Source organism: Oryza sativa, chromosome 9 (assembly GCF_034140825.1).
Source record: "Oryza sativa Japonica Group chromosome 9, ASM3414082v1".
NCBI lineage: Eukaryota > Viridiplantae > Streptophyta > Magnoliopsida > Poales > Poaceae > Oryza > Oryza sativa.
Window position 1 is genome coordinate 22,764,618 of NC_089043.1, and position 27,562 is coordinate 22,792,179.

Below are 27,562 nucleotides of genomic sequence, written 5' to 3' on the forward strand. Positions count from 1 at the left end.
GATAAATAATGGCACAATTAGGCATAAAAATTCATCTTGTAATTTTCTGTCGAACTGTGTAGTTGGTTTTTTTCCACATTTAATATTTCATACATATGTCCAACATTCGATGTGAAAGGTGAAAAATTTTTATTTTAGAAACTAAACCGGGTCTCATTGGCGCCGTGATCTAATATAATGGTAAACGTTGACGCCCTGAAAAAGAATAAGTTTTTTTTATAGGATTTATATGTAAAATGAACTTTTTAAAAGGAGCAAAGGGTGAAAAATCCAGGAGCCTCCGCCACGCGTCGAGCTGGTTTGAAATGGGTTGGACTTGACCAATGGACATGGACTAGCGTTGCGGACGAGGCGACGAAACGGACACACATGGCGGTGGCGCCGCCGGAGGTAGGGCCCGCCGCGGCGGCGGCGGTCGCCGGCGGGAAGAAGGAGGTGCGCGCATTGGATGGAGCATCGGCGATCGGTGAAGAAGAGGAGGTGGAGGTGGAGGTGGAGGAAGAGGAAGAAGCGGAGGAAGAGAGAGAGGATGAAGAGGAGGGGGAGGAGGATGGGGGCGATGAAGAAGAGGAGGAGGAGGAGGGGGTGAAGTGGCTGAAGCATTACTCCTCGATGCAAAGCATCTTGGTCGTCGGCGACGGGGATTTCTCCTTCTCGCGGGCGCTCGCCGTCGCATTCTGCTCCGGCGAGAACCTCGTCTCCACGTCTCTTGATTCCTATGGTATCTTCGATTGCTTCTTCTCTCAACTCTAGCCTCTCACTTCCCCTTACTCAATTGATTCGGATTTTGTTGCGGATGCCGCCATTTTTCCGCGCTTAGTAGAATAGTACACTACTATGAGTGCGATATGCCTTTCTTGCCTTGTATGCCTTGAGATTTTGGCCTGATAAAAAAAAAAGAAGGCGAACTTTACTCCATCAAGAACTTAGTTTACCTTAAATTGGTGCGTGTGCAAACGTAGGAATAACAATTTTAGCAGGCTAGATAATACTAGGGTATACCTGTATGAAATTTATGTGTCGACATCCACAAACATGGGGTTGTCCTAAACCTTTTGCCCCAAAACCTAGGTTCCTTGAGAAGAACCCGGGTTTTCCGTTAAACTTGGGGTTCTATGAAATGTATTCATTCTGTTAATTATTTGTGGGATACCTTCATGTGTTCTTGGTTTTGGAAATAAGCTTTGCTAGTTGGTACATTTTACTGAGGATAATTATAAAGAAAAATGTTCTCTACTGTTAGAGTTGCATGTTATTGAAGGAACACTCATATTGAGCACACTATTTCTATCTTCAAGGTATTCTGCTCTCTGTTGTTGTTGGAACACAAACACTGTAAAATTGTGACTTACAGCCGTATGGTTCAAAAGTTCTAGGTCGGATTATCATTTCATATTGGTAATGGCGTCCATTTATTTTATTTTTTTTGACGCAAGCGTCCATTTATCTGTTTCTCTGATCAGTTTTTAGGCGTAACCTCTATGTTACCTTCATATATCATTTTTGCGCCTGCCAGCACGATATTATTATGTTGTGTTTAATCATCATCTTTGTTTCAAGTTTGCTTTAAGGTACAGACATCAAAGCAATCGCTAAGGGGCTAAATGGAAACATATGTGAACCAGTTAAAACATTGTTATTCAACAGAGAAAATATATCAGGAATAGGATGTTTCATAATTCTTTTTTTTTTAAAAAAAATGTATGCATTGAGCTGCCACTGCTTACCCGCTTACATTACATGCCAAAAGGGACTTTATTGTTTGATTTTTGTGCTCATTTGTATTTCATGTGAGTACCCTGTTGTCCAGAGGCTTTGAGGGGGAAGTATGCCAATGCAGAGTCAAATATAATGGTACTGAAATTGATGGGGGCCACAACTTTGCATGGTGTTGATGCAAAAACAATGAAGCATCACACTGACCTAAAGATGAGACGGTTTGATCGAATTGTATTTAATTTGCCTCATGCTGGATTCAAAGCAAAAGAGGGTGATATGCGTATGATCAAGTATGTGATCCCTCTTGTCATGATTATCTTTGTTACTGTCAATGTTTGATTGTTCCTAGATCAAGGAAGCTTGTGTTGTTTGCCATATGAATCAGTCGTTTCACAATTTGTGTTATAGAGAAAGTGTATATGTCTTGTACGGCAGTACAAGGAGTTATGCTGTTATGTTGATTTTGTTGAGAAGAAGTATTCACGGATGCAAATGGCTTTAGATATAATCTCTAGGAAGCAGTTCTCTTTTCCAAGTTTAATTCTAGTCAGTTTTGCTCACTGCTAATAGCATAAACCATAAAAACACTGGAATGGATCTTAGCCTCTTAGGTTGTAGTTATGATGTGTGGGAGGCTCTGGCCAGCAAAATAACCTTTTCATAGATGATGGTCATTATTTTTTTAGCTGATGGCCTTCTTGTTGCATTTGGTGAAGGCAGGAACCTGTTTAGAATGCCGTAATGCTTAAACAGGCTGCTGCTTTTGGATATCCTGTTTATTGGTTAACTTTTTATTAACCATTTTCTCTGACTGTTAGCTTGCACAAGGATCTGGTCAGAGGATTCTTCCGCAATGCAAGATGCCTGCTTCGGCCTTCCGGTGAAATCCATGTTAGTCACAAGAGAGGAAAGGTGTATGAAAACTGGGAGATCGAGAAACTAGCCTCTGAATCTTCACTTATTATGGTTGAGAAAGTTGATTTCCATATAGAAGACTATCCTGGTTATAACCACAAGAGAGGAGATGGTCCAAGGTGCGACGAACCTTTCCCTCTAGGTCCTTGTTGCATTTTCAAATTCTCCATCAGAAACCATAAGAAGCAGAAGAAATGTCATTCAAAGAAGATTGGTTCAATCCCATCCCTTGGAGGCAGCCATGTCCATCCTGAAATATTGGCAAGTGACTGGAGTCCATCTCAGCCGTTTCGACCAGTCAATGCAGTTAACATGCCAGTAACTTTCGACCCATACTCACTCAGAATTGCTCAAAGCCATCAACCGGGTTTTCCTGTCAATTTTGTTGGCTTATGGACAGCGGCTGCCTGTTCTCTTCAGCATTGCAATATCCACCCAATGCTCAACATTGTAAGGCCATCGCTTCATCTTTTGCCCATTGCGTCCATCATTGCTCCACAAATGGGCAGAATCACAAGTACCAGTCTCTTTGCACCTCAGGAGCAGCCGAAACCTGTTCTTAGGCCATTGCAAAGCGTTAGCAGCTACGACCTTGCCAGGGAACACCAAATGAATCTGCGGAGGGAGTTTGAGATGAGAGGACAAACAATGCCTGCAGGAACCAGCTTGGATTACTTCGAGTTCCTGGAATATCTCTTCAGGGATCCTGCTGAGAAGGAGAAGTGGCTGCAAACTATGATTACGTTGCACGCTACACGGTGGTGATCAATGATAGTTGGTTGGTGACTTGGTGTGTATCTTTTTGAGAATTTGACCTGCTAAGTGCTAAAAGGATCAGCATTTCTCTAGGATAGAAGAACTTGGCATTTCATTTCAAGAGGTGCTGTGTTAGATGGATGATGTCGAAAATGTACAGGTAGGATCGTTTTGTGTCTCAAAACTCTGACTGACCACAACAGCCAAGTTCCTTTTTGTAATGCAGGTGCCGTTTGGGACTGAAAAAACCCTGGTTATCTTGGCTTTACTTGTAAGCCCAATCTGAGGGCTGGTTCTACTGAAACACTGGTTTCTACTACTACTTGACATTCTTGCTGTCGCATAAAATATTGCTTGCTGGCATAAAATAAAATATTGCTTGCTGGCATAAAACAAGCAATGCACTATGCAGCAAGCCAACAAAAACAACAAACATTCTCCGTTTCTAGCTTGGCAGTTTCTGATTATGCAAAACAAGAGTTAAAAAATATACTATTCTTAATATATCGCATTTACTCTGCAGTATATATATTATTTTAACTATATTTGGTACTTGATTTAGGTCTCGCTTAGAGCCTTGTATAGGGCCTACAAATTTGACGGCACGGCGAATACTGTACTGGAGTACTCAACACCCAGCAGGGTATGCCCCGTTGCATCATGAGCTCATGACTTCTAGCTCTGCTACTAGCTCCCGGTTCGCAATAGATTGTGGAGGATGGATGGTAGATTATTCTGATTTTATGGTAATTATTTAGGGATATAAATGGATAAATATTTTTTTTAAAAAAAATAGAAATAGATTTGGAGAAGTATTCTAAGAAATTTTTATATAAAACTTCTTTGAAAAATATACGGTTTACTAGCTTGTGAAGCATGTCCACGGTAAACTGCTATAAACGGGCACGGCTACCTCATGCCAAAGATTAGTACTCCTACTAGAAAAGAATAATAAGGCTGAGGGATACTGGTTGATAGTGAGAGGATGAGCATGAAAAGCTAGGAAGAAAATTGAAAATAATAGGTGATTAATGGAACATGAAGGATTTAAACTCTTATATCTTAGTATAACTTTTACTTTCTCCTTGCTAAAATAAATCAAACCATCATATCTTGAGTGATGAGTGAAAAAACTACAGTAACCATTGTTAATAAGAACAATATTATCAGTGGGCTAGTACGTATTGAATACTACATCTGTTCTAAAATATAACAACCTAATATTAGACGAGACATTATTACGAATCTAAACAGGGTTGAAGGTAGTAGCTAAAACTGAAGTATTAATTTGTGAAAAGTATAGTTTATTTCAAGACAAAATTTAAAATAAATAAAGTGATTTATATTTTATATTTATTTTGAAGTTGTTTTTCATCGGTCGGCTCTTTTCACGCTAGGCCGACGTGTCAACAGTTCTAGGTGTCCTCCCTCTATAAAAAAATAACTTGTTTATTTTTAACTCCTCTTATTTGTTCTAAAATAAGTATCATTTGATAAAGTAGAGGTATTATAGTATTTTTACTTTTATTGATATGCTTGAAGTGGGTAAAAAGCAAACTTATTTTGAAACGAAGAGAGTATACTTAAAATTTATCGCTCGCTTTCCTTTTACATTCCACATTCCTTTCCTACTATTGAGAGGATATTTTAGTATTTATTCCTCGCTACTACATTCACTAACCGAGAAAATTTATCCGTTATATATTTCTTATTTTATCCTATCTAAAATATAAGAACCTATAACTAGATGTGATGTTGTTTTGTAGTAGTACAATGTATCCAAATATGTTGTACTGGAAAATATTTTTATTCTCCTAGTTTTTATATTTTGTGACGGATGTAATACGTATTATAACAATATGTGGCTATGAAATTTAGAAAATGAGCGTAAAAGCTGGCTGTTTACCTGACGAGACGTGAGCGTCATCACCGTGCAGGTCGTGCACGTTCTCCAGTAAACTCTCCTAGCCTGAAGGCCCTGAGCGAACGTTGCCTGCACGCAACCTCTCCCATTGGTTTCTCCTGCTTTTTCCCTTTTTCTTTTACGTACCATTTTGGTTGGCTACAAAACAAACAATGAGGGGGTGTAGTGTACCCACTGGTATGTGCTCCAGTGCACGGCGTGATGCAACAGCGTTTGTGCTACACCGCCTCACGTTGAGAAATCAACACGAGTATAAATTGATATATAACGTACTTGATTTTTTTTACCAACATCTGATCATTCGTTTTATTTAAAACTTTTATGTAAATAAAAAATATTTATATCATTCTTAAAACATCTAATGATAAATTAAGTCCTAATAAAAAATAAATAATAATTACATAAAATTTTTAATAAAGATAAATAGTTAAACATATGTTAAAAAGTCAATAGGGAGGGAGCACTACTACTACTCCACAACCAACACGAGCAGTAGTAGTATTAACTAATGTAAATTTAAGTCCTTTTTTTTTTGTGAAACACAAGCACTCCAATTTGGAGGGTTTTACGTACTCTCATCGCGTTTAAAAAATAAAAAAAAGTGTTCAGAAATCAAAATAAAATGCAAAATCTATCGAAAAGATTGCACTCGCACCTCCTCATCTTTTCGTTTATGCTTATGCTTATACTTATCAGCTAAAATTTAAATTTTTAACCTTAAATTTAGAGTTGATTTTGAGGTTTTTTCATCGAAGTTTATTTTTTAGTCTTTGCTCATAGATCGCTAAGAACATGTATATAAAATCCAGTCCACCCAACTGATTTTGCTTTTTTGCTTTTAAATTTGGAGCGAAGTGAGCGTAGATCAACTGATTAGGTTTCTTGTGGTGGAATCAGCCTACCCCCGGTTAAAATCCTAGATCATGAGTGCTTGCATTTACGGTTAATTATTCTTTCAGTTATAGGCGACGTACCCGTCAACAACAAGATGCCCATAAAGACAGGGTGTGAGGGTGCTCGTATTTACGGCTAATTATTTTTTTAGTGGCAGGCGACGGCCATAAGGACAGGGTATGAGTGTGCTCGTATTTACGGCTAATTATTCTTTCAGTGATAGACGACGTACTCATCGACAACGAGACATCTATAGGGTGTAAGTGTGCACATGTTGTGAGCGCTTGCGTTTGTGCTGTGTTTTTTTTAAATATAAGTTTTATTTATAAATTGCTATTTATCTGTAAATTACGTCATATTTACAAACAAATAATAATTTATAAATAAAATATATTTTTTTAATAAAAGCACAGTATAAACGTAGATGCTCATACTACCACTAGTGCATGCCCTCGTGTCACTGCATGTGGGACCCACCCCTTCCTCGGGAATCCCGCGAGTTTTTTCCTCCGGGAGGTCAAAAGCATCCTTTCGCCTCCGCCGCCGCGTCCTCCTCCTCCTCCTCATCCTCACGCGCGGAAACTGTTTGTACTCGAGCCCACTCCAACTCCACTCCACTACGCCGATCGTGTCACACGCACGCGCGCATGGCGGCGGTCGCGCTGCTCTCGCCAGCGGCGGCTGCGGCGGTGGTGACAGAGGGTGAGGAGAAGCCGCCGCTGGAGGAGGTGGAGGTGGAGGTGGAGGTGGTGGTGCGGGCGATCGTGGCCGACGGCGACGGGAGGGAGGCGAATGCGGCGGCGCCGGGGGCGAATTGGTGCGGGGAGGAGGAGGTGCCGGCGCATGCAGCGGAGGGGGGCACGGTCGCCGCGATGGTGGACGAGAATGCGGCGGCGCCTGCAGCGGAGGGGGACACGGTGGCCGCGGCGAAGGGGGAGGCGCCTGCAGCGGAGGGGGACATGGTGGTCGCCGCGAAGGGGGCGGCGCATGCAGCGGCGGAGGGGGACACGGTGGCGGCGGCGGCGGTAGCGGGCGAGAACGAGGCGGCGCATGCACCAGCAGCGGGGGGGAACACGGTGGCCGCGGCTGCGGATGTCAAGGGCGAGGCGCTTCAAGCGATTCCGGTGGCCGACGAGGCGGCGGCCGTGGCGGAGGGGGTTAACGCGATCGCCGCGGCGGAGCGGGAGGAGGACGACGAGGGGGTGAAGTGGCTGAAGCACTACTCCTCCCTCCAGAGCATACTCACCGTCGGGGACGGGGACTTCTCCTTCTCGCTGGCGCTCGCCACCGCGTTCGGCTCCGGCGACAACCTCGTCGCCACCTCGCTGGACACCATTGGTTCGACCCTCTCTGTTCTTCCTCTCTGCTTCTCGTCAATAATGGTGCAGATTTTATGGGCGCAATTAGCATTTTGGTAGGGTTCTTCTCGCCTTGGATATGGGAATCCATAAATGGAACAAACAATGGGGGTGCATGCATGAATCCATGTGCCAATTTTTGTAGATTCTAGGATAATTTGGTAAATAGATCTGGTGCATTTTACCCTGTTAAGATCAAGGTGTTATATTAAAAAAAAGGGTTCATTTTGAGTGTTAAAAATGCCACAAAATGAGGAGAAAGGAATATCACATATACATTCAGATATATTACTACTGGTATCGTTAATGATTTATATGTGATCTCTTTATGGAACACTATTCTCCTGCATATATTGAAAATAAATAATTGTTCCAATACATGAATGCTGGGATTGGGAATGCTATAGCTAAATCCTGTGAAGGATTTATTTTGATACGGAGAGACTATTTGTGGCATATTGTTTCTCACTACTAACATGTAGTATGTCATGGAAGGAACATGCATGCTGAGTAAGCATTACTGCCACCTTTAGCATTTTTTTCTGCATTTTGCATTGATAGGACCTGTCGGCCTGAACAATGTAAATTTGCTAATTTGCTAAGCTCAACCTATTTATGGACCTTGTTGGTAGTACAGTTCAATTGGCCTAGACTAGGTTGGGTACCCAGTGTTGTCTTTTGACAATGATTTTGGGCGAGATGGTTTGATGATCATCAGTTTGGCATGGCCTCGCCTCTTTGCTTTCTTATAGTTTGCTTTTTGAAGCTCAACGTGGCAATATGTTCTTACAATATTTAGCAAATTTGTTATGATATGGTTGACTCAAGAGTCAGTACAGCCAGTAAAGAATTTAGGATCTGAAAAGGATTTCCTTAGAAGAGAAAGGACAGAATTCACAGTTAGAGCTTTAACACACAACAATAAAAAACTAACTCACAAAGTTACCCTGATTTAACTCCATGTCTCCATGTAACGATGGCTGTTTGTCGGTTTCTATAGATTTTTTTTTAACTCTCAATAGTCTCCATGTTTCCTATTTGTTTCATTTCTAATTCTTACTTGAGACCTCCACATGCATCGAACTTCCCCTGTATATCTTACAACCTCAAACCTATAATACTGTTGGTAAGTAGTAACTTCCAAATTCAGAGAAACCCTGGATTAAAAGGGGCAATCCTGAGCCAAATCCGTGTTTTAAGAAAACAAGCGGTTCTTGAATTAGAATCCAAAGGAAAAGGATAGGTGCAGAGACTCAATAGAAACTCTTCTAACGAATCAAGTTAATTACATTGTGTTGATAGTGGAACTCCTTCTAAATTAGAGAAAGAAGGGCAATTGATAGATTATAGATAATTGTTAGCTGTGTTTATCCATTTTCTCTGCAATATGCTAATATTTGTGCATTACTTGTGAACAGAGGACCTGAGGGGCAAATACAGCAAAGCAGAATCAAATATAATGGAGCTGAAAAGGATGGGGGCCACTGTTTTGCATGGCATCGATGCAAAAAGGATGAAGGATCACACCAACCTGAAGCTGAGACGGTTTGATCGAATTATCTTCAATTTTCCTCATGCTGGATTCAAAGGAAAAGAGGATGATTTGCATATGATCAAGTATTACCTCTCTCAGTTTTTTTCCTCTGTTGCTTTTGTTGCAGTCACTTGATTTTGTGTTCATCCTTATTACCGTTCATTATTATTGCAATACGAATAGCCATGATGTTAGATATTATATTACACAGTTAATAGCTATCTGTGCTGCATAAATGGTTTTAGACTTCTGCACAATAATTAAGAAAACAACTCAAACCACTTTGATGCCCTTCATTTATACTGCATTGGAAAAGATAAAAGGTAAAACAATGGAAGAGAAGATGAAAAGGTGCCTAGAAGTTTCGAAACGACTTACATTTAGGAAAGAGTCAAGAAGCCTAAAACGATTTATATTTAGAATCGGAAGGGGTATCAAATAACCAAAAGTGGACCCCTCTGGCAACCTTTAGTGCAGGAAGAATAAACTAATAACATTTTGAATTGGGTTTCTGGACCCTTGGATAAGCATCTTTTTGCTGCACTAGTGAACTCCTTTTCTAACAACTTTTCTGTATCTAATCTCTACTAACAAAAGGCATTTCAATTACAGCATTAAATTATTCTTTTAACTTGTAAGCATAAGACTTTTCCATCTGTAGGTTAATGAGTGGCTGTAAAGTAGTTAGCTGGTGGTTTATAATTGCAGTTAGTTAACTTGCTAACTTATTACATCCTTTTGCTATGACCTTTAGTTTGCACAGGGAGTTGGTATGGGGTTTTTTTCAGAATGCAAGACACCTGCTTCGACCCTATGGTGAAATTCATGTTAGCCACAAGATAGGATTGCCATATGACAGGTGGTGTATCGAGCATCTAGCATATGAGTCTTCTCTTACAATGATTGCTAAAGTTGATTTCAGAAAAGAGGACTACCCAGGTTACAACCAAAAGAGAGGAGACAGTGCAAAGTGTGATCAACCTTTTGAACTAGGTGCTTGCTGCACTTTCATGTTCATGAGAGATTTGACGAGGCTGAAAAGGGCACGTCGGAACAGGATCAATGCATCTTCACTGGGAATCCAAGCCCAACATGACATGCCATTTCACCCACGTCCGCTTGTTCCAGCATATCCTCAGCCACATTTCCCTTCACAAGTCAATGCAGCTCACAGGCAAGTTCCTCCAGAGCATTACCCCCTCGGAATTGCTCATGGGCAAGAGCCAGGTTTTCTAGATAACTTTGGTGGCATAGAGAGGTATCCTTACCAGCGTGGCGCTATCGGGACAGTGATCGGCATGCCAGGCACTCCTTCACCAATGCGCGGAATAACCAGAAGTAGCTTCCCTGCACCTCAGGAGCAGCCTTGGCGTCAAGAGAGATATATTATGGATCCAGAAGTAAGAGATGATCACTACCATTTTGCCCGGGAATACCCGAGGAATCTGCAGGAGTATGAAATGGAGAGGCAGGTGATGCCAGGAGGAACCAGGTTGAGGTACGTCGATTTCCTGGAAAATCGTTACGAGGAATCTGTTCGGAGGCAGGAGCACCTGCGAAGGCTGATTGCAGAGTATGGTGGATACGACTGATGGTCTTCAGTGTATGGGTGTATCTTTTATCTGCTTGTAGAACAGATGAACTCGCCCTTTCAAGATGTGATATGCTCGGTCTGATATGGGTATTGAAAGATGCTTTTGGGTTGAAGCTGTACAGGTAGAGTCATTTTGTGTGGCAAATTATCGTCTAGCCACAAAAACATAGCAGCATAAGGAAATGCTCTTTAGTGTAAGAAATCCTATACTTTCAGGCAATAGTTGCTACCTGCAACAAGCCAACAACTATCTTCATATATGCACAGCGTTTCGAGCGCCATTCCTTTGTTTTTTTTTCCCTTTTTCTGATGTCATTTACTTCTATGTTTATGCTGGAGAAGCCTGTTTGCAAGAGAATTATGCACCTTTCTTTTGCAAGAAAAATTGCAGTAACGTTGCTTCCAGTATTTTTATGGATCGTTTATGATTTGCTCACAATAGCTCCTCACAGTGACACGAAAAGGAAAGCAAATATCAGCCATTGTAATATTTTGATTTGACGTACAGTCCAAACATGACCAGCTACGTAAATTATTTCAGATAAACACCAAATGGTTCAGTTCATTTTGGTGAGTGAATGGTGATAGACTGATGCATCTACAAATATGGGTAGTCCATTTCGGACGCTACACTTCGTCTCGCATAATCATCTTGACCAGAAAATGGTCGGAGCGAAAAAAAAAAGAGCGAGAACGTTATTTGCAATGCTAAATATGGGATAATAACACGATAATTTTCTGAATGTATCAATCTTCTATTTAGTAGTTATCTTCCTGTAAATCGGCATGCAGCAGGTAGCGTGATCTCTTCTTGCAACAATCATCTGGAATTCTTGATGCTACCATCCAGTGGAGGAAACAAGGCGTGGTCGCAGAAAGAAGTTTCTGAGTTGCTCTGACAATGGAGGAGCAGCTTTCAGTATACATGGCCACGGAATGACAAAATGCCACTGGCTCTTCAAGTTACTTCAAAAATTGCAGAGAATCTGACACTGTTCTGTTGTGCCAAGAGAAAGAAAGGATGGTGATGGAGACATAGCTTACCAGAAAGCTTTGCTTCCAAATACTAAATCAGAGTGGAAGTGCAGCACCGATTCAGCTCCAGTGTTTACTTCAGTGAACCAGGTGTACACAAACATTGCAGCAGAGGGAAATGGTTATGCACTGTTGTCAGGTCGAAGTGTCGAACCAGCAACCTAGCTCCGCAAATTGGATTAGATGAAAACCCAGCCTGATCCACCTAAGATGCGCCATTCTGGGTTTGTGTTGGTCATGTTGGATGCTCCAGGCAGATTAGCAAGTCCAGTGAGATCCGTGGACACCCCTGCAATTTATGTACAAAAATGAAGCATACTATGAAGATGCACACGATCTTGGATGCAAAACTCTGGTATCTGTACACTTCGTGTCAATAAAAATGTACTACCTCCGTCCCAAAATATAACAACTTTTGGCTACGAATCTGGACACACAGTTGTCCAGATTCATAGCTAAAAATGTTTATATTTTGGGACGGAGGGAGTATTTGTTATGCTTACTTACAAAGTGAATTCATGATTGCGCACAAAACTACTTGCAGGTGAGTAATTTTCAGTTATAAACAGGTTATGTTTGTAACTGGTTAACATTGTGGAAGACATGCGAAATCTAAGCAATGTATGGGTTGAGAGAGTGATCAAAACTCACCTTGTGTTGACCAGTGGACCTTCGGGATATGGCTTATCTTTCCTGTTCGTAAATTCCTTACAAAATCAGAATGCATCCTGGTAAAATATGCCTCTTTCACTGAACTGAGAAACTCAATACCGACAGGGATGTCACGTAGTTCCATGAGGCTATCGATGTGAAGATAATGCAGGTTGGCCAGAGCTCCCTCCTGTATAAATATTTGCTTCACTTGCTGCAAATCCCACAAGACGGCTTTCTTTAATTTCGGGAACCAGTTTGCAGGAAAGTACAGCCAAGGCCCAGTGTACACCCTTGTAAGACGTAACTCGGTTAAATCCGAGAACTCTGCAAGGCGGGCCACTGGATTCACTGTGAGCTTACACCATGAAAGTTCAATTTGCAGGAGTTTATATCCATGAATAGAGAAAAAGGGAGATTCCAAGGTTCCTTCTGACAACTGGCCTACCAGTTCAAGCTTTTCGAGAGGGTTTGACAATGTGAAATCATCCAGCAAGAGCAGCTCATCTTCATTGCGTGCTCTTATGTTTAATCTTGTGAGATGTTGCATCTTTGATAAAGAGTTGCACAATTGCACACAGTGACTACTCCTTACATAAGTAATGCAGAGGCTCCTCAGCTGGGATAAATTTCCTAGATTTGAAACAAAGGCTTTAGTTGCACGAACCTCATTCAAATAATGCAATTCCTTCAAGTCCCACAAGCCCTCAAATGGCTCCATAGATTCCCAGTTATTCAGACTTTTGTATGTAGCATCTACTAACTTCCAAACAAGCAGATGGCGCAATTTCTTTAGATTTGAAAACCCTCGTGGGAAATTCAACAACTGGGTACGTTCAAGGCTCAATGTTTGTAAATTGCTAAGCTTCGTAACAGATTTTGGGAATTCCTTCACATTGGTGTCGTTGAGACACAAAAACCGAAGGTTAAACAGCTCCCCAACTGAATATGGAATAGTCTCAATAGGCAAGCCTGACAAGTCTAATACATTAAGGTACTTAGATTCTGAGAAAATGAAAGAAGACCATGAAGATAATGCCATGGTGGTGTCAAATGCTATGAAGGTGTGAAGCCTGGATGGATCTATGCTTGATCTAATATCATTGTTGCATCGAAGCACCGAGACACGACGAGAGTCTAATCCCACTTGTGCCACTCCATGAGTGTCATCATAAATTGTACAGAAACTTTCTTTCTTCAATTGGAAAATGGCTAATTCACGCACAATGTCATGCATTCGAAGACACTGAACCCTATCAAAACTGTTACATGCTACAACTTGAAGCATGCTTCGTTGGACAAGCTCTGCTAGGTAACCTTCAGCGACATCTTCTAAGCTGCATGCTCCTTTTTGTTCTATAAATCCTTCACTGATCCACAGTCTAATTAATCTCTTTCTGTGAATCAGATAATCTTCTGGGAACATAGCACAATATAAGAAACAATACTTCAGATGGTTTGGCAGGTGCTTGTAGCTTAGATTTAGAATTTTCTCCACCCGGTTTAAGTTCTCATTATTGTGTACCTCTGAAATAAGTTGATTGTAGAAAAGCCTCCAATCTTTATTATTCTTTGATTTGAAGGACAATAAACTCCCTATTGCCACAAGAGCTAAAGGCAAACCGTCACATTTATCGATAATGTCCATACCACACTGCTCTAATTCTGGAGGGCATATATGATCTTCAATTTTTGGAAATGCTTTCCTACAGAAGAGAAGCCATGCATCATGGTTATCTAGAGGCTCTAAACTGATCTTACAACCATTCTCAGCTATGGAAGCAACTTCCTCAATTCTTGTTGTGATTATTACTCTGCTTCCTAGGCCATTATCAACAAGAACCTCTCTAATCTTTAAAAAATCTGTAGCCAACCAGACATCATCCAATATGATCAAGTACCGCTTTTGATCCAGAATTTTAGTTAATTCCACTTTTAGTTCTGTACTGCTCATATTTTCAGCATCAAACTCTCTGCTTTCTTTTCCACAGAGCTCTTTCAGCATGTTTCGCCAAATATCAAGTACTCTACATGACTGAGAGATAGAAAGCCATGCACGGTAATTGAAATTGGATACTGTTGCTTCTTTTTTGTAGACATTGTTGACAAGAGTGCTTTTCCCAAGGCCACCCATGCCCCAGACAGCAATGATCCGAAGAGAACAATCTTCCAAACACAATGATTCAATCAAGGTTTGTCTATTTTTATCAATTCCTACAAGCTCAGCATCAGTAATTGAATAATCATGTCCAGGTAGATACAACTGTTGTTGTTCAGTGTCATATTTTGTTGCAGGAATACTACCCCCACTCAATATCGGTTGGGTCCAACGTCCTAGTCTTTTAGAAAGCTCCATAAGCTGTCTGTTTATCCTATCTGCTTTAGTAGCAATTTCATCAAGTGAAAATAAAGGTTTAGGTTTCTTGATAATTTTCTTCACATAAGCTCGTGACTCTCTCTCTTTGTTTTTGCCAATAACATACATAAACTCATCCACAACATCTTCCATATCATGCGCCAACCTCCGTACTTGCCTTACCCAAGTTTCTACAACTTCACCTTTGCATCCATTCATGCCAAGTTCCTTCAGAAATGCATTGATAACCTCAAGTTCATCTTTTATCAGTTTCATGTTAACTGGAAGTGCTGTTACTAGCTCAGCTTTCTTTAACTCGGTTTTGTTTGCAAGCAAGGGTTTAGCTAGCTTCAGTGTTTCACCTGCCACAGCTATTCCTATCTTTTTTATGACAAAAAGAACGATAATTTCTGCCATTTCTCTTTGTGCGGTTTGACTTCAGTATTTCAGTGAAGTATAGTTGTAATAATCAAAGATCGATCTTCTGTACCAATCCAATTCTTGTATATCAAATCTATGGGGAAAAAAGAAACTCTTTTATCAAACAGGAAATCCTAACTAATGAGCAAATATGTAGTGGTTAAAGGGCTAATTTATACAATTCACATCTGCTAACAAGATTGTTGCTGAAATACCTGCAGTGTTGCTGATTTTTTTTTAAATGCACCTTATGCTTGGATCAAAGGAACTTGCTGGAGATAAAGATGGATCATTAATAAAGACCGAAGTGGATGGTATCCATAGCCATGTTGCTCCTTTATCTGTCATAGTGATTTACGAAGGGGTGGGAAATGGAGGAATTGTGTCAGTTAAAGATAAAAGTACCGGCAAAACAATTGAACTGTTTTTCAAATTGGGAAAATGATAGTATATTAAAGAAAAGCAACATACTAAATTTCCAAGTTATCTTTTTTTCCCTTAACAAACTAGTGAAGAAATCACATGTAACTGTATCATACTTACATTGTAAATTGGTTAACGTATTTCTCCGAGACAAGTGAAGGAGCTAAAGGTGAAGAGAGCTTGCAACTTTACACATTTCATCAGACTCTCTTCATCATCCTGCTGGTGTGAATAAATATTTAGAGTTCCCAAGTGTGCAGAATGGGAAGGTTGAGGGAAGGCAAAAATACAGAAGCACTACTGCACTAGTGAGGCAGTGGCCTTCTCCTTTTTAAACTCAAAGGCTGGAGAATTTTTCTTCTATTACTATAGAGATACATCATCATTCATCAACACGAAATCTAAGACCAAAGGTCCAGTTGACTTGACTAGTTGACTCCTAGAAAGTAGAAAGTGTCATCCTAATTCCTTAGTTACTCATACACGTTTCCTAAACACATGAGGTTAAATAATTACATAATCATTTTTTTTGGATGAAAATTACACATTCAGTGTGACTCATATTAATTTGAATGGGAACTATACACCCAATGCGGCTCAAATATTTTCAAAGAAATTGCGCAGCCAATGTGGAGACAGATTTATGACTTGGTCCATTCAAATACATGAACTATGACAGCTTTTTGTCTGGCTTAGTTTACAATTTTCGTTTTATAGTCTATTAGTTTTCAAGAAGGCAAAATATCATGGTTGTACATTAACCAATTTGCAGGCCTACTATAAATTCTCACGGAAGCAATATTTTTTGGAGTTCTCCTTTTTAAACTGGTATAGAGGTAGCATGAACAGTGTTAATGTGTTATCCAGTAGGTGCATCTTGCACTAGGGACAACAATTATACGCATAGATATAGAAAGGAGGGCATCAGAGCCATTGGGGGGGGGGGGGGGGTGATTTAATAACTGAATTTCCTTTCACTAAAGAAATGGTGAAGTCTCTTATGCAGCATAGGAGTACTTCCGGCATGAAGAAACAGTCAAAATGTGGACATATTGATACACCGACTGAAGCAACTAAGTTAGGAAAGAAATGAGCTTGAATAATCAGTAAGCTGAAGGATGTGTTGTTTGCAACTTGCAAGTTGACCCTTTTACTTGATTTTCTCCATCCAATGGATTTTCTTTTACCGGGTTTGCTTAAGTCAAAGAAATCGAGATATACCTTCTTCTAGACAGGCGCGATGGCGAATATTCCATCAGAAAGAGGAGGAGGAGGTGACCTCCGGCGACGGTGCTTGTCGGCGCATCACACGGCCATTACATCGAACAGCTCACGTGCAGCACCGGAGATTGAGCGCACGAGAGCGGAAAGCCCGGTGACGGCGGCGCCCACATCTCGACGGTTGCGGCGGCCACCGCCGCCGCCGCCGCCGCTAGCTTCTGCCACGGCGAAGGCCAGGGTACCCCCCGCGTCATCTTCCCGTTCGCCGGTGAGGCGGTGATCGCCGCTACAGGAGAAGGGGGAAAGACGAGAAGACATATTTGCGGACAGGTCCCTGGAAAATCACATAATTTCCTCTATCGGACAGATGAATCGTGACAGCGTTTTTCGTTTCTTTGTTTCTTTTTTATTTTTGAGATTACATTTACACGACATACGCACACACACCACTACACTCGCACCTCCGCGAATGCGTCACCTAACACATGCTCTAAGAGACGGAAACCAGTGGCACATTCATACGCTTCTCTTGTTGAAAACCCCCACATGACCACTACACTCACACCTCTGCGAAATGACCACCACACTCACACCTCTGCGAATGCGTTCCCTAACACATGCTCTAAGAGACACCTCCGCGAAATGACCACTACACTCACACCTCCCAGGGGCGTCCTTAGACCCGTGCGGGCTGTTCGACCGAACAGGGCCCCTAAATTTTAATTAAGTATGTCCTATATATATAATAATATTAGAGGTTTTAATTTTGTTAATTTTTAGTCCAAATAGTAGTAAAACAAGGCCCAAAACGCTACAGAAGGTGAACCGATCCATCTTTCATCGTACTCCTGTCCAGGCATCCGCGTCGTCGCGTATCGCCGAAGTCCCGGCGCCGCAGCCGCTTTGTCTCCTCTCCCCAATCCCCTCCGGCCTCCACTTCTACTTCATCACTGATGATCGGCTGATCGCTACGTCCTTTTTAAATTTTACTATAAAAAATTACTAGACTACTAGGGCCCCATTTTAATATTTTGCACGGGGACCCGATTTAACCGGGACGCCCCTGCACCTCCACGAATGCGTCACCTAACACATGCTCTAAGAGCGGAGGTTGACGCATTAACACATGCCCTAAGAGACACCTCCGCGAAATGACCACTACACTCACACCTCCGTGAATGCGTCACCTAACACATGCTCTAAGAGCCGGAAACAAGTGGCATATTCATGCGCTTCTCTTGTTCTTTGCGAATGCGTCAACCTCCGCGAATGTGTCACCTAACACATGCTCTAAGAGACGGAAACCAGTGGCACATTCATACGCTTCTCTTGTTGAAAACCCACCTGCATATGTGTAATATTCATGGGCACCAGGATTTGAACCCTGGTGGATAGAGTCATGCACCCACGACTCTACCACCACACCACCACTAGTGTTTCCCCCGTTTCTTTATTTCTTCCCACGCAAAAGAAAAAAAAAACATCAAACGCGAGAAAATTCATGCTAATGTCCTCATCCATTCTTATGATGAACAAACACATTCTCTCTCCTGAGATGTTAAGTATGTAATAGTTTCTATAGGTGAGGCGTTTTCTATATGATTGAAAGAAAATCTCTCTTTTGAACAAACGAAACTAAATTTTTGAAGTAGAAAATAATCTGAACCGTTGATCTCATTTGATCATAGGGTTCAGATCTATTTCTACTACCATCACACTTTGGTTGTAGAATTGTGGAGGGATATTTTTGTTAAAAAAAAATATTTGTGGAGGGATATTTTTGTCTTTCCCGGGCTTCAGCTGCCGCCGCCCCGCGTGCTGCTCCTCCTGCTGGCCATCCATGGCGCCACCGCCACCTGCTCGCCACCGCGACGACTCGCAAGGGGAAGCCTTTGTGGACTGGATTGCTGGAATGGGTTTCACGCAGAATTCCAACGAGATGGGCCTATTCACGTTACATTAGCTTGGGTAAAGAGGAAGCAAAGCACAAATTCCTAGTGCTTTGTTTGATACAGCTTTAGCTTCTACTTAATTCTCGAGGATCACTGAAGAACTATACAAAATATCTATCCTCTTCTATTTGAGATCGATTAGAATCAAAATTCTTATGAGTTACCAATTCAATTTGGTCAGCATAAGTCGTAACAATTTAATGTAAAGCATGAGCTTTAGCTGACGATGACTTTGATAAATGTGACGTACCAACCTGATGATGAAGGCAACCTTGAAATTGCACAATCTGTCCTCATGATCATAACCAATGCTCACTGTAGACCCTCTTGATAAATGCACCATCAACATCGATTTTCACTAAAGAGAATTGACCTTACTGATTATGTTTAGTTTTGACCTTACTGATTATGCTTTACGGTAGCACCTACATAATTTTCAATGTGTCCTTGGACTTGAGGACAAGAAATCATTGACCTTAAAAAAGAGAATTGACATTACTGATTATGTTTAGTTTTGAATCTTTTTTAATAAAATTTCAAAGATAAAACTTCCAGTAAGTTCAATTTTATAAAGGTTCATTTAATAACTTACTAGCTTTTTTTGCATTTTATAAAAATAACAACAATGTTAAAATTTTTACACATAAATTATTATTACGTAGAATTCCAACCTACCATTGAAAAGGATGTAGTTTTATGACGACAATAGAGTTGTTTTTTTTTTCTGTGTGTGATGGATTAAGAGTGTACCATGTAAGGCGCGACATCAATAATTGTTACGCTGAAGGGACAACGGACAAGCTAGTATGCCAAAACATGGGTTTATGGTTTTGTCATAGAGTAGATGAGATGATCCAGTGTATTTCTACACATAAAAATAACTTATGTTGAATAGACTTTATCTTCTTTTACTTGATTAAATTTACCTTTTATATTTGAATTTTTAATGTAGGGCTGCAATTGCTTGAAAATTGTGACAATACTTTTAATACTCATCTCCTCTAAAAAGAATGTATGGTAACATTGCATCTAAAATATACACAATGTAAGGTCAGAGTCCAGAAGACCAGCTCAAAGTGTGCACTTAGTGAATTTAATTAATTCGGAGGCATAACGTCAACCTAATATATGGTCCTCTGAATTTCAAAGTAAACATAAATTGAATAATGTGTCAACTTCAACTTAAATATGTACCCACTGCTTTTCAAAGTAAACATTAGACTTAACATTAAATATTTTGCCTACTGCTTTTCAAGGTACACATGCATTGAACTGTACGAGAAAGTATGATGTGCATATGAATCCTGCGCTTTCCTTCCCAAAATGTAGTACAAACAGTCATGAAAAGAAATCATGAATGACATTAATACAAAATTTAAACTCCAAACTTGATCTTAAAAAGAGAAGTTCTACACAAATCGGAATCCGGAAACAATACCGACAAATGAATGTTTTAAAAAGAGAAGGTAGAGAGCTGCCGTCTAAAAAATAAGTTGATTTCTAAAGTTCAAATTTTATCCCAAAATAAAATCAAAAAGTTTCATCCCTTCAATACACACTACTTTGAGCATTTTGGTTTTTTTTCCCCCTCCCTTATTTTAGTAGAAGAGGGATCACTTGTTAAAAAAGAGAAGAAGAAGCAGAGAGAGAGAGCTACTGCTTATTTAAATCCACCCTTTCTTTTGCTATGTCCTATATTAATTAGGTCACATCTCAACATCGAGCAGCAACTGATATGCAGGTATAAACTCGTTTTCCCTCAGTCAAATCCGTGTTTACTTGAACTCTTGAAAACTTGAAGTCTTGAAGTCTTGTGGTGATGACACATTACATATATAATTTCCTCTTCTTCAGAGGAAGTACTGTACTTAATTAGTCTGATTAATGCAAGCACCCAATTGTCGTCATCGTGAGTTCATGTCTCAGACTTTCAGTCCTACCATATGCATACACACCTGCAAAGGTCAAAGAGACAAGCTACAACAACCTACAAGAATTATCAGACTTCAGCTCAGAGCAATTAAGTAGCTTGACGCGTACTGACCGAGCAAAGTGTCAACGTGCATTACATCAACCGATAGATGGCTCTTAATTCTCCCTTTGTTTTTTTTTAACATTTCGTTTCAAAACTAGAGTGGGTGTGCGTTTTTATTGTGTACATTTTAGTTATATATATACCGGGAGACGAGAGTATTCTCAATATGATTGTATCTTTTATTATAAAAAGGTAACAGCGGCAGCTGGAGGACAAAGATGACCGTGCCTTCATCATCTGCTCTATCATTGGTTGAGAGGCTGCAGCATATAGAGTAGTACTCCCTTCAACCTAGAAAAAAAACTACTCAACCAGATTTGTAGCGATGAGTTTTTTTTTTTTGTGGGAAGGGAGTAGGGTAGTAGCAGCTTGCAGAGACTCCCTTTAAAAATTGGCATGCAAACCAAACATGACCATTGTCATATAAAAGTTCTAGACAAAATTTAGGTGGTTCAGTTCATCAACAAAACAGATGAAGAGCAGTTCATTTCACACGCTATTATATGCTTCATTGTGTCAAAACATCTTGATCAATAACTGGATACTGTCAAATATATAGCACCGAAACCGCGCAAATATATATATATATATATATATATATATATATATATATATATATATATATATATATATATATATATATATATATATATATATATATATATATATATATATATATATATATATATATATATATATATATATATATATATATATATATATATATATATATATATATATATATATATATATATATATATATATAGCACCGAAAGAAACTGAGAACATAGTAAATTTGTATTGCTAAAGCACAGGACAGCAACATTGACATTTTTCAGAATATATATTGCTTAGTTATCCTCCTCTAGATCCATATGGAGGTAGTATGATCTTCAGGTTCTAGACTTCTAGTCAGGTAGCAGCTGCAAATCCAGTGAACGCTGGAACATTGTTTCTGAGAGTTCTGACAAAAGGGGACTGAGGGGAGCTGCTTCTGGTCAAGATGCCCATGGAGGAAAATTGTTCCTCATGAAGTTTACCGTGATAAATCCCAATTGACATTATAGTTACCTTCCCAGTGAAATAATGTAGAGAAGTTGCCACTTGCCAGTATTTTGTTGTGGCACCAGAAACAAAAGATGGTGACCAAGTACCTTGCCAAAAGCTCCATTCGCAAAGAAACCGGAGGGAATGTACACTATCGATTCACAATCTCCAATTCAGTGAGCCAAAGATGAACACCGTTTCAGTAACGGGAGTAGATTCTGAAGTTTTTGTCACAGTGAACCAACCAGGATCCTCTGCAAACTGGGTTAGATGAAAACCCAACCTGACCCTCCTAACATGCGCCATTGTGGGTTGGTGCTGGATTCTCCAGGCAGGTTAGCAGGTTCCGCAGACACCCCTGCATTTTATGTAGAACATGTGCATGAAACATTTTTCGAACAAAGGCATTTTATGTAAAAAAGGAGTTATAAATAGAGATGCACATAATCTCGAATGCGAAGTGGCCTATGGTGAAGTATTTTGATCCTTTCTTATATACAGAAAATTGCGCAAAAACTGTGTCAGAAAGTAGATTGATGGTTGCACTCAATCCATTTGCAGGTACGTAAATTTCACTTGTACAAAGGTGATTGACAACATTGCAGGAAAAAAAAGTAAAGTGTGACCATAATCTATTGACTGACAGGTGATTGAAACTTGCCTTGTGTTGACCAGTAGACCTTCGGGATATGATTTACCTTTCCTGTTCGAAGGTTCCTTACGAAATCAGAATGCATCATAGTAAAATATGCCTCTTTGACTGATCTTAGAAATTCAATGCCGGTGGGCACATCCCGAAGTTCCATGAGGCTATCAATGTGGAGATACTGCAGGCTGGACAAAGCTCCCTCCTGTATATATATTTGATTGACTTGCTGCAAATCCCACAGGAGTGCTTTCTTCAAATTTGGGAAGCAATTTGCATGAAAGCTTAGCTGTTGTCCAGTGTACACCCTTGTAAGACGTAACTCTGTTAAATTTGACAACTTAGAGAGCCATGCTACAAGATTCACTGTAAGCTGACACCTCGATAGTTCCAATTGCAGAAGTTCATTTCCATGAGTAGTGAAAAAAGGAGATTCTAAAGTTCCTTTTGACAATTGTCCTAGCAAATCGAGCTTCTCAAGAGGGTTCGGCAACATCAAATCATCCAGCAGGAGCACTTCATCTTCATTCATTGCTCTTATATGTAATCTTGTGAGATGTTGCATCTTTGATAAAGAGTTGCACAGTTGTGCACAGTGGCTACTCCTTACATAAGTAATGCAAAGGCTCCTCAGCTGGGATAGATTTCCTAATTTGGAAACAAAGTCTCTAGTTGCACGAACTTCACATAAAGATTGCAATTCCTTCAAGTTCCACAAGCCCTCAAATGGCTCCAAAGATTCCCAATTATTCAGACTTTTGTATGTAGCATCAACTAATTTCCAAACAAGTAAATGACGCAATTTTTTCAGATTTGAAAACCCTCTCGGAAAATTCAGCAATTGTGTACGTTCAAGACTCAATGTTTGTAAATTGAGAAGCTTTGTAATAGATTTTGGGAATTCTTTCACATTGGTATCATTGAGGCATAAATACCGAAGGTTAAATAGCTCCCCAACTGAATATGGAATGGTCTCGATAGGCAAGCCGGATAATTCTAACACAGCAAGGTACTTGGATTCTGAGAAAATGAAATAAGAAGCTGAAGATAATGCCATGCTAGTGTCAAATGCTAGGAAGGTACGTAGCCTGGATGGATCTACAGTTGATCGAATTTCACTGTTGCATTGGAGCACAGAGACGCGGCGAGAGTCTGATCCCACTTGTACCACCCCATGAGTGTCATCATAAACTGTAGAGAAACTTTCTTTCTTTGATTGGAAAATGGCTAGTTCTCGCAAAATATCATGCATTCGAAGACACTGAATCCTATTAAAACTATTCCTTGCTACGACTTGAATCATGCTTCGTCGGACAAGCTCTGTTAGGTAACCTTCAGCAACATCTTCTAAGCTGCATGTTCCTTTCTGTTCAATAAATCCTTCAGCTATCCACAATCTAATTAATCTCTTTCTCTGGATAATGTAGTCTTCTGGGAACATAGCACAGTATAAAAAGCAATTCTTCAAATAGTTTGGCAAGTGTTTGTAGCTTAGATTTAGAATTTTCTCCACCCGGTTTAAGTTTTCATTATTGTGCACCTCTGAAATAAGTTGGTTGTAGAAAAGCCTCCATTCTTTTTTATTCCTTGGTTTGAGGGACAGTAAACTCCCTATTGTAACAAGAGCTAAAGGCAAACCACCACATTTGTTCACTATGTCCATACCACACTGATGTAGTTCTGGAGGGCACATATGATTTTCAGTTTTGGGGAATGCCTTCCTGCAGAATAGAAGCCATGCATCATGGTTATTTAGAGGCTCTAAACGGATCTTACAACCATCCTCAGCTATTGAAGCTACTTCCTCAATTCTTGTTGTAATTATTACTCTGCTTCCTAGGCCATTATCAACAAGAACCTCCCGAATCTTTAAAAGATCTGCAGCCAACCAGACATCATCTAGTATGATCAAGTACCGCTTCTGACGCAAAATTTTTGCCAGTTCCAGTCTTAGTTCTCTATTGTTCATATTTTCAGCATCAACCCCTCGGTTGTCTTCTCCACAAAGTTCTTTTAGCATGTTTTGCCAAATATCATGCATTTTAGATGATTGAGAGATACATAGCCATGCATGGCAATTAAAATTGGATACTATTGCTTCATTTTTGTAGATATCATTGACAAGAGTGCTTTTCCCAAGGCCACCCATACCCCAGACAGCAATGATCCGAAGAGAACAATCTTCCAAACGCAATGATTCAATCAAGGTTTGCCTATTTTTATCAATCCCTACAAGCTCATTGTCATTGATTGAATAATCATATCCAGGCAAATACAACTGTTGCTCGCTATTATAATTTGTTGGAGGAACATAAATCCCACTCGATAATGGTCGGGTCCAACGATCTAGTCTTTTGGAAAGCTCCACAAGCTCTGTGTTTATCATATCTGCTTTAGTGGCGATTTCATCAAGTGAAAATAAAGGTTTAGGTTTCTTGATAATTTTCTTCACACAAGCCCATGATTTCTTGTGTTTGTTTTTGCCAACAACATACATAAATTCATCCACAACATCTTCCATATCATGTGCCAACCTCCGAACTTGCCTTATCCAAGTTTCTACAACTTCACCTTTGTACCCATTCATGCCAAGTTCTTTAAGAAATGCATTGATAATTTCAAGTTCCTTTTTTATTTGTCTCATGTTAACTGGAAGTGCTGTTACTAGCTCAACTTTCTTTAACTCGGTCTTTTTTGCAAAGAGGGGTATAGCTAACTTTAGTGTATCTCCTGCCACAGCTATTCCTATCTTTTTTATGACAAAAAGAACGGCAATTTCAGCCATTTCTATTAGTGCAGTTACTTCAATATTTCAGTGAAATGCAGTTGCAATGATGAACAATCAGTCCTAAGTACCAATTCCACCCTTGTACATCATATCTACAGGGAAAAAACTTATTCATCAAACAGGAAATTCTAACTGCCGAACAAGTTGCAATGGTTAAAGCAGCAATTATAGAAGTGCAATCTGCTAAAAAGATTGTTGCTGAATACCTTCAGTATTGCTGAAAATTGTTGAAATTATTTTTTTCTTGAAGTACACCCGCTTGATGGAGAAAAAGGAGAGATGAATAATAACACAGGAGGACACGTGTGTGTATAGCCGTGCTGTTCCTGTATATGTCACAACAATTTGGCAGGGGAGGGAAATGGAAGAATTTGTCAGTTAAAGATATAAGTACTGGGAAACAATTAGATTGTTTTCAAACTGAGAAAATAATGCAAAAAAATATATTGTGCTTGAGTAACACATTCATTTTCCATGTTAGCTATATCACGCTTACAGTGTAAATTACTAAAAAGCACTACTCTGAAACCGTAAAAGGAAGAAAAGGAGAAGAGAGCATTACAACTTTATACATTTGATCAAATTTTCTTCATCATCATGCTGATGTGAATAATCTTCCCTGTTGAGCAAGAAGGCAGCATCATCAAAATTGCCAAGTGACAGAATGGCAAAGCTGAAGGAATGCAGAAGTAAAGAAGCAGCAGTGACCTTTTATTTTGAAACTCAAAGGCCAGAGACATTTTTTTAGTAATATAGATATACACATCAACAAGAAATCTAAGAAGAAGGGTCCAGTTGACTTTGTTGACTCCTAGAAAGAGCTATCCAAATGCCTTATTACTCAAGTAAAGCTATAAATAATTATCTGATGACAATGTTGACATCCTAATACATGTATGCTCAACACATAGGGTAAATAATTATAAACTCAAATGTTTTGGATGGAAATTTCACTCATTGTAGCTCAAAGTATGTTCATGGGAATTTCACTCCACTACACAGTCAGTGTTGTGGTGTCACAGTCAGGTTGGGCTGTAGCTAGTAGGCCCAATCAGTAAGAGAGGATGTTAGGTAAAATGTGTGGCATCTCTACTATACTTATCGAACTGGAAATACACAAATAACCCATTCGTGGGTCCAGTATTTTTTTCCGTTTGCTTCCTGTCAGAGCTCCACGGTTGTCTTTCATTAGCAAATTTAATAATTAAGATGTACCAAAAGTATGCAGAATTGCCTAACAGCTAGTTGATGGTTTCTTCAGAACAAATTGCAGCTGTCTGAACCTTTGAATTAAGAAGTTGAAAATAACTTTGGTAGATTTACGCAGTTGATGATATTATCATCTAGACTTCTCTCATGATGCAATGCCATAAAAGCAAATCACAGCAGGCTGAACCATAAATCAGTTGAGAAACCAAACCCTGTATTGGTATAAGTAAGCATACAACTGAAAATTTCAATTTTAACCAAAAATGAGAGTAATAAAGCAATGAAGTATATCCTGAATGAGTCTAATTTTTTTTTTGTCGGTAATTATGTTTTGGTGCTTTCCTTTCTAAATCGACATAGAGGTAGCATGATTCTCAGCTCTAGTTTATTCAGACTCTGTTATACGCAATGTTACGCGGTAGGAACATTTCGCTCTACCACAGATTTCTTTTAGGTTGATTGTTATTGCTTTTGCTGGATCTTCTACCTTCCATCCTCCATCTTCATCGGGGCATTTAACTTTTTGCCAAAGTCAGTACCCCTAATTGTCCAAATATCTCTCCATCTTCTACTGAAATGAACTCTGCTTCCCCATGAATCCTATCATGCTGGAACATCAATCAATCAATTACTAGCAAGCAAAGCATAACAGCAAACAATGAGGAATCGATTGGAGGCTTGAAGTCGAAATGTACCTCCGTGGAACGGGGCGGCGTAATGGCGAAGGCCGCGGGTGGAGGAGGGAGGGGCTTCCGGCGAGGGCACCCGCGCCGCCGATGGCGCCTGCGCCTGTACAGTCCACCCTGCCTCGCGCATGCCGCGTACGGCCGTGTCAGCGAGCAGAGCGCGCCGGCGGCGTGAAGGTGGCCGGCCGGTGGCGGCGGCGGCGGTTGTTGCCTGCTGCTGCAGCCTCGGCGAAAGCCTGGGTGGTCGCCGGTCATCCTCCGGCTAGCCGCGGAAGGGGTCGAGGTGGGAACACGGCCGCAGAGGGAGACGGCGACGGCGACGGCGAGCTAGCAAATGTGCAGAGAAGCACCTGCGAAATTACACAAACTTCTAAAGGTCCTTACTAGGGGCCGTTTGAG

At 40.2% G+C, this 27,562-nt stretch overlaps 4 protein-coding genes across 9 annotated transcripts; 2 read left to right on the forward strand and 2 right to left on the reverse strand.

The window, feature by feature from the left end:
- Window positions 1-331: 331 nt before the first annotated feature.
- LOC4347379 (heavy metal-associated isoprenylated plant protein 41) lies at window positions 332-3,712 on the forward strand. Its single transcript, XM_015755559.3, has 3 exons — window positions 332-721; window positions 1,811-2,009; window positions 2,538-3,712. Exons 1-3 carry the CDS (start codon window positions 370-372, stop codon window positions 3,397-3,399), a joined length of 1,413 nt encoding a protein of 470 aa, XP_015611045.1. The 5' UTR covers window positions 332-369; the 3' UTR covers window positions 3,400-3,712.
- Window positions 3,713-6,755: 3,043 nt separating this feature from the next.
- Window positions 6,756-10,975, forward strand: LOC4347380 (uncharacterized). Its single transcript, XM_015755881.3, has 3 exons — window positions 6,756-7,546; window positions 8,985-9,183; window positions 9,855-10,975. Exons 1-3 carry the CDS (start codon window positions 6,856-6,858, stop codon window positions 10,690-10,692), a joined length of 1,728 nt encoding a protein of 575 aa, XP_015611367.1. The 5' UTR covers window positions 6,756-6,855; the 3' UTR covers window positions 10,693-10,975.
- Window positions 10,976-11,140: 165 nt separating this feature from the next.
- On the reverse strand, window positions 11,141-17,136 carry LOC4347381 (disease resistance protein RPM1). 2 transcript variants are annotated; one of them, XM_015755270.3, is made up of 6 exons: window positions 16,801-17,136; window positions 15,700-15,798; window positions 15,372-15,497; window positions 12,381-15,250; window positions 11,739-12,018; window positions 11,141-11,589 (listed from the first exon to the last, which is right to left on the reverse strand). In XM_015755270.3, the coding sequence occupies exons 4-5, from the start codon at window positions 15,151-15,153 to the stop codon at window positions 11,909-11,911; spliced, it is 2,883 nt and encodes a 960-aa protein (XP_015610756.1). In that variant the 5' UTR covers window positions 15,154-15,250; window positions 15,372-15,497; window positions 15,700-15,798; window positions 16,801-17,136; the 3' UTR covers window positions 11,141-11,589; window positions 11,739-11,908. The 2 variants fall into 2 exon arrangements, with proteins under 2 accessions (XP_015610756.1, XP_015610757.1); XM_015755271.3 differs by having other exon boundaries at window positions 15,700-15,801; window positions 16,801-16,940.
- A 4,431-nt stretch (window positions 17,137-21,567) lies between these two features.
- Window positions 21,568-27,515, reverse strand: LOC4347382 (disease resistance protein RPM1). 5 transcript variants are annotated; one of them, XM_015755247.3, is made up of 6 exons: window positions 27,173-27,515; window positions 26,965-27,085; window positions 25,841-25,887; window positions 25,475-25,594; window positions 22,496-25,360; window positions 21,568-22,192 (listed from the first exon to the last, which is right to left on the reverse strand). In XM_015755247.3, the coding sequence occupies exons 5-6, from the start codon at window positions 25,263-25,265 to the stop codon at window positions 22,101-22,103; spliced, it is 2,862 nt and encodes a 953-aa protein (XP_015610733.1). In that variant the 5' UTR covers window positions 25,266-25,360; window positions 25,475-25,594; window positions 25,841-25,887; window positions 26,965-27,085; window positions 27,173-27,515; the 3' UTR covers window positions 21,568-22,100. The 5 variants fall into 5 exon arrangements, with proteins under 5 accessions (XP_015610733.1, XP_015610730.1, XP_015610732.1 ...); XM_015755244.3 differs by having other exon boundaries at window positions 25,831-25,887; XM_015755246.3 differs by having other exon boundaries at window positions 25,841-27,085.
- Between the last annotated feature and the right edge of the window lie 47 nt (window positions 27,516-27,562).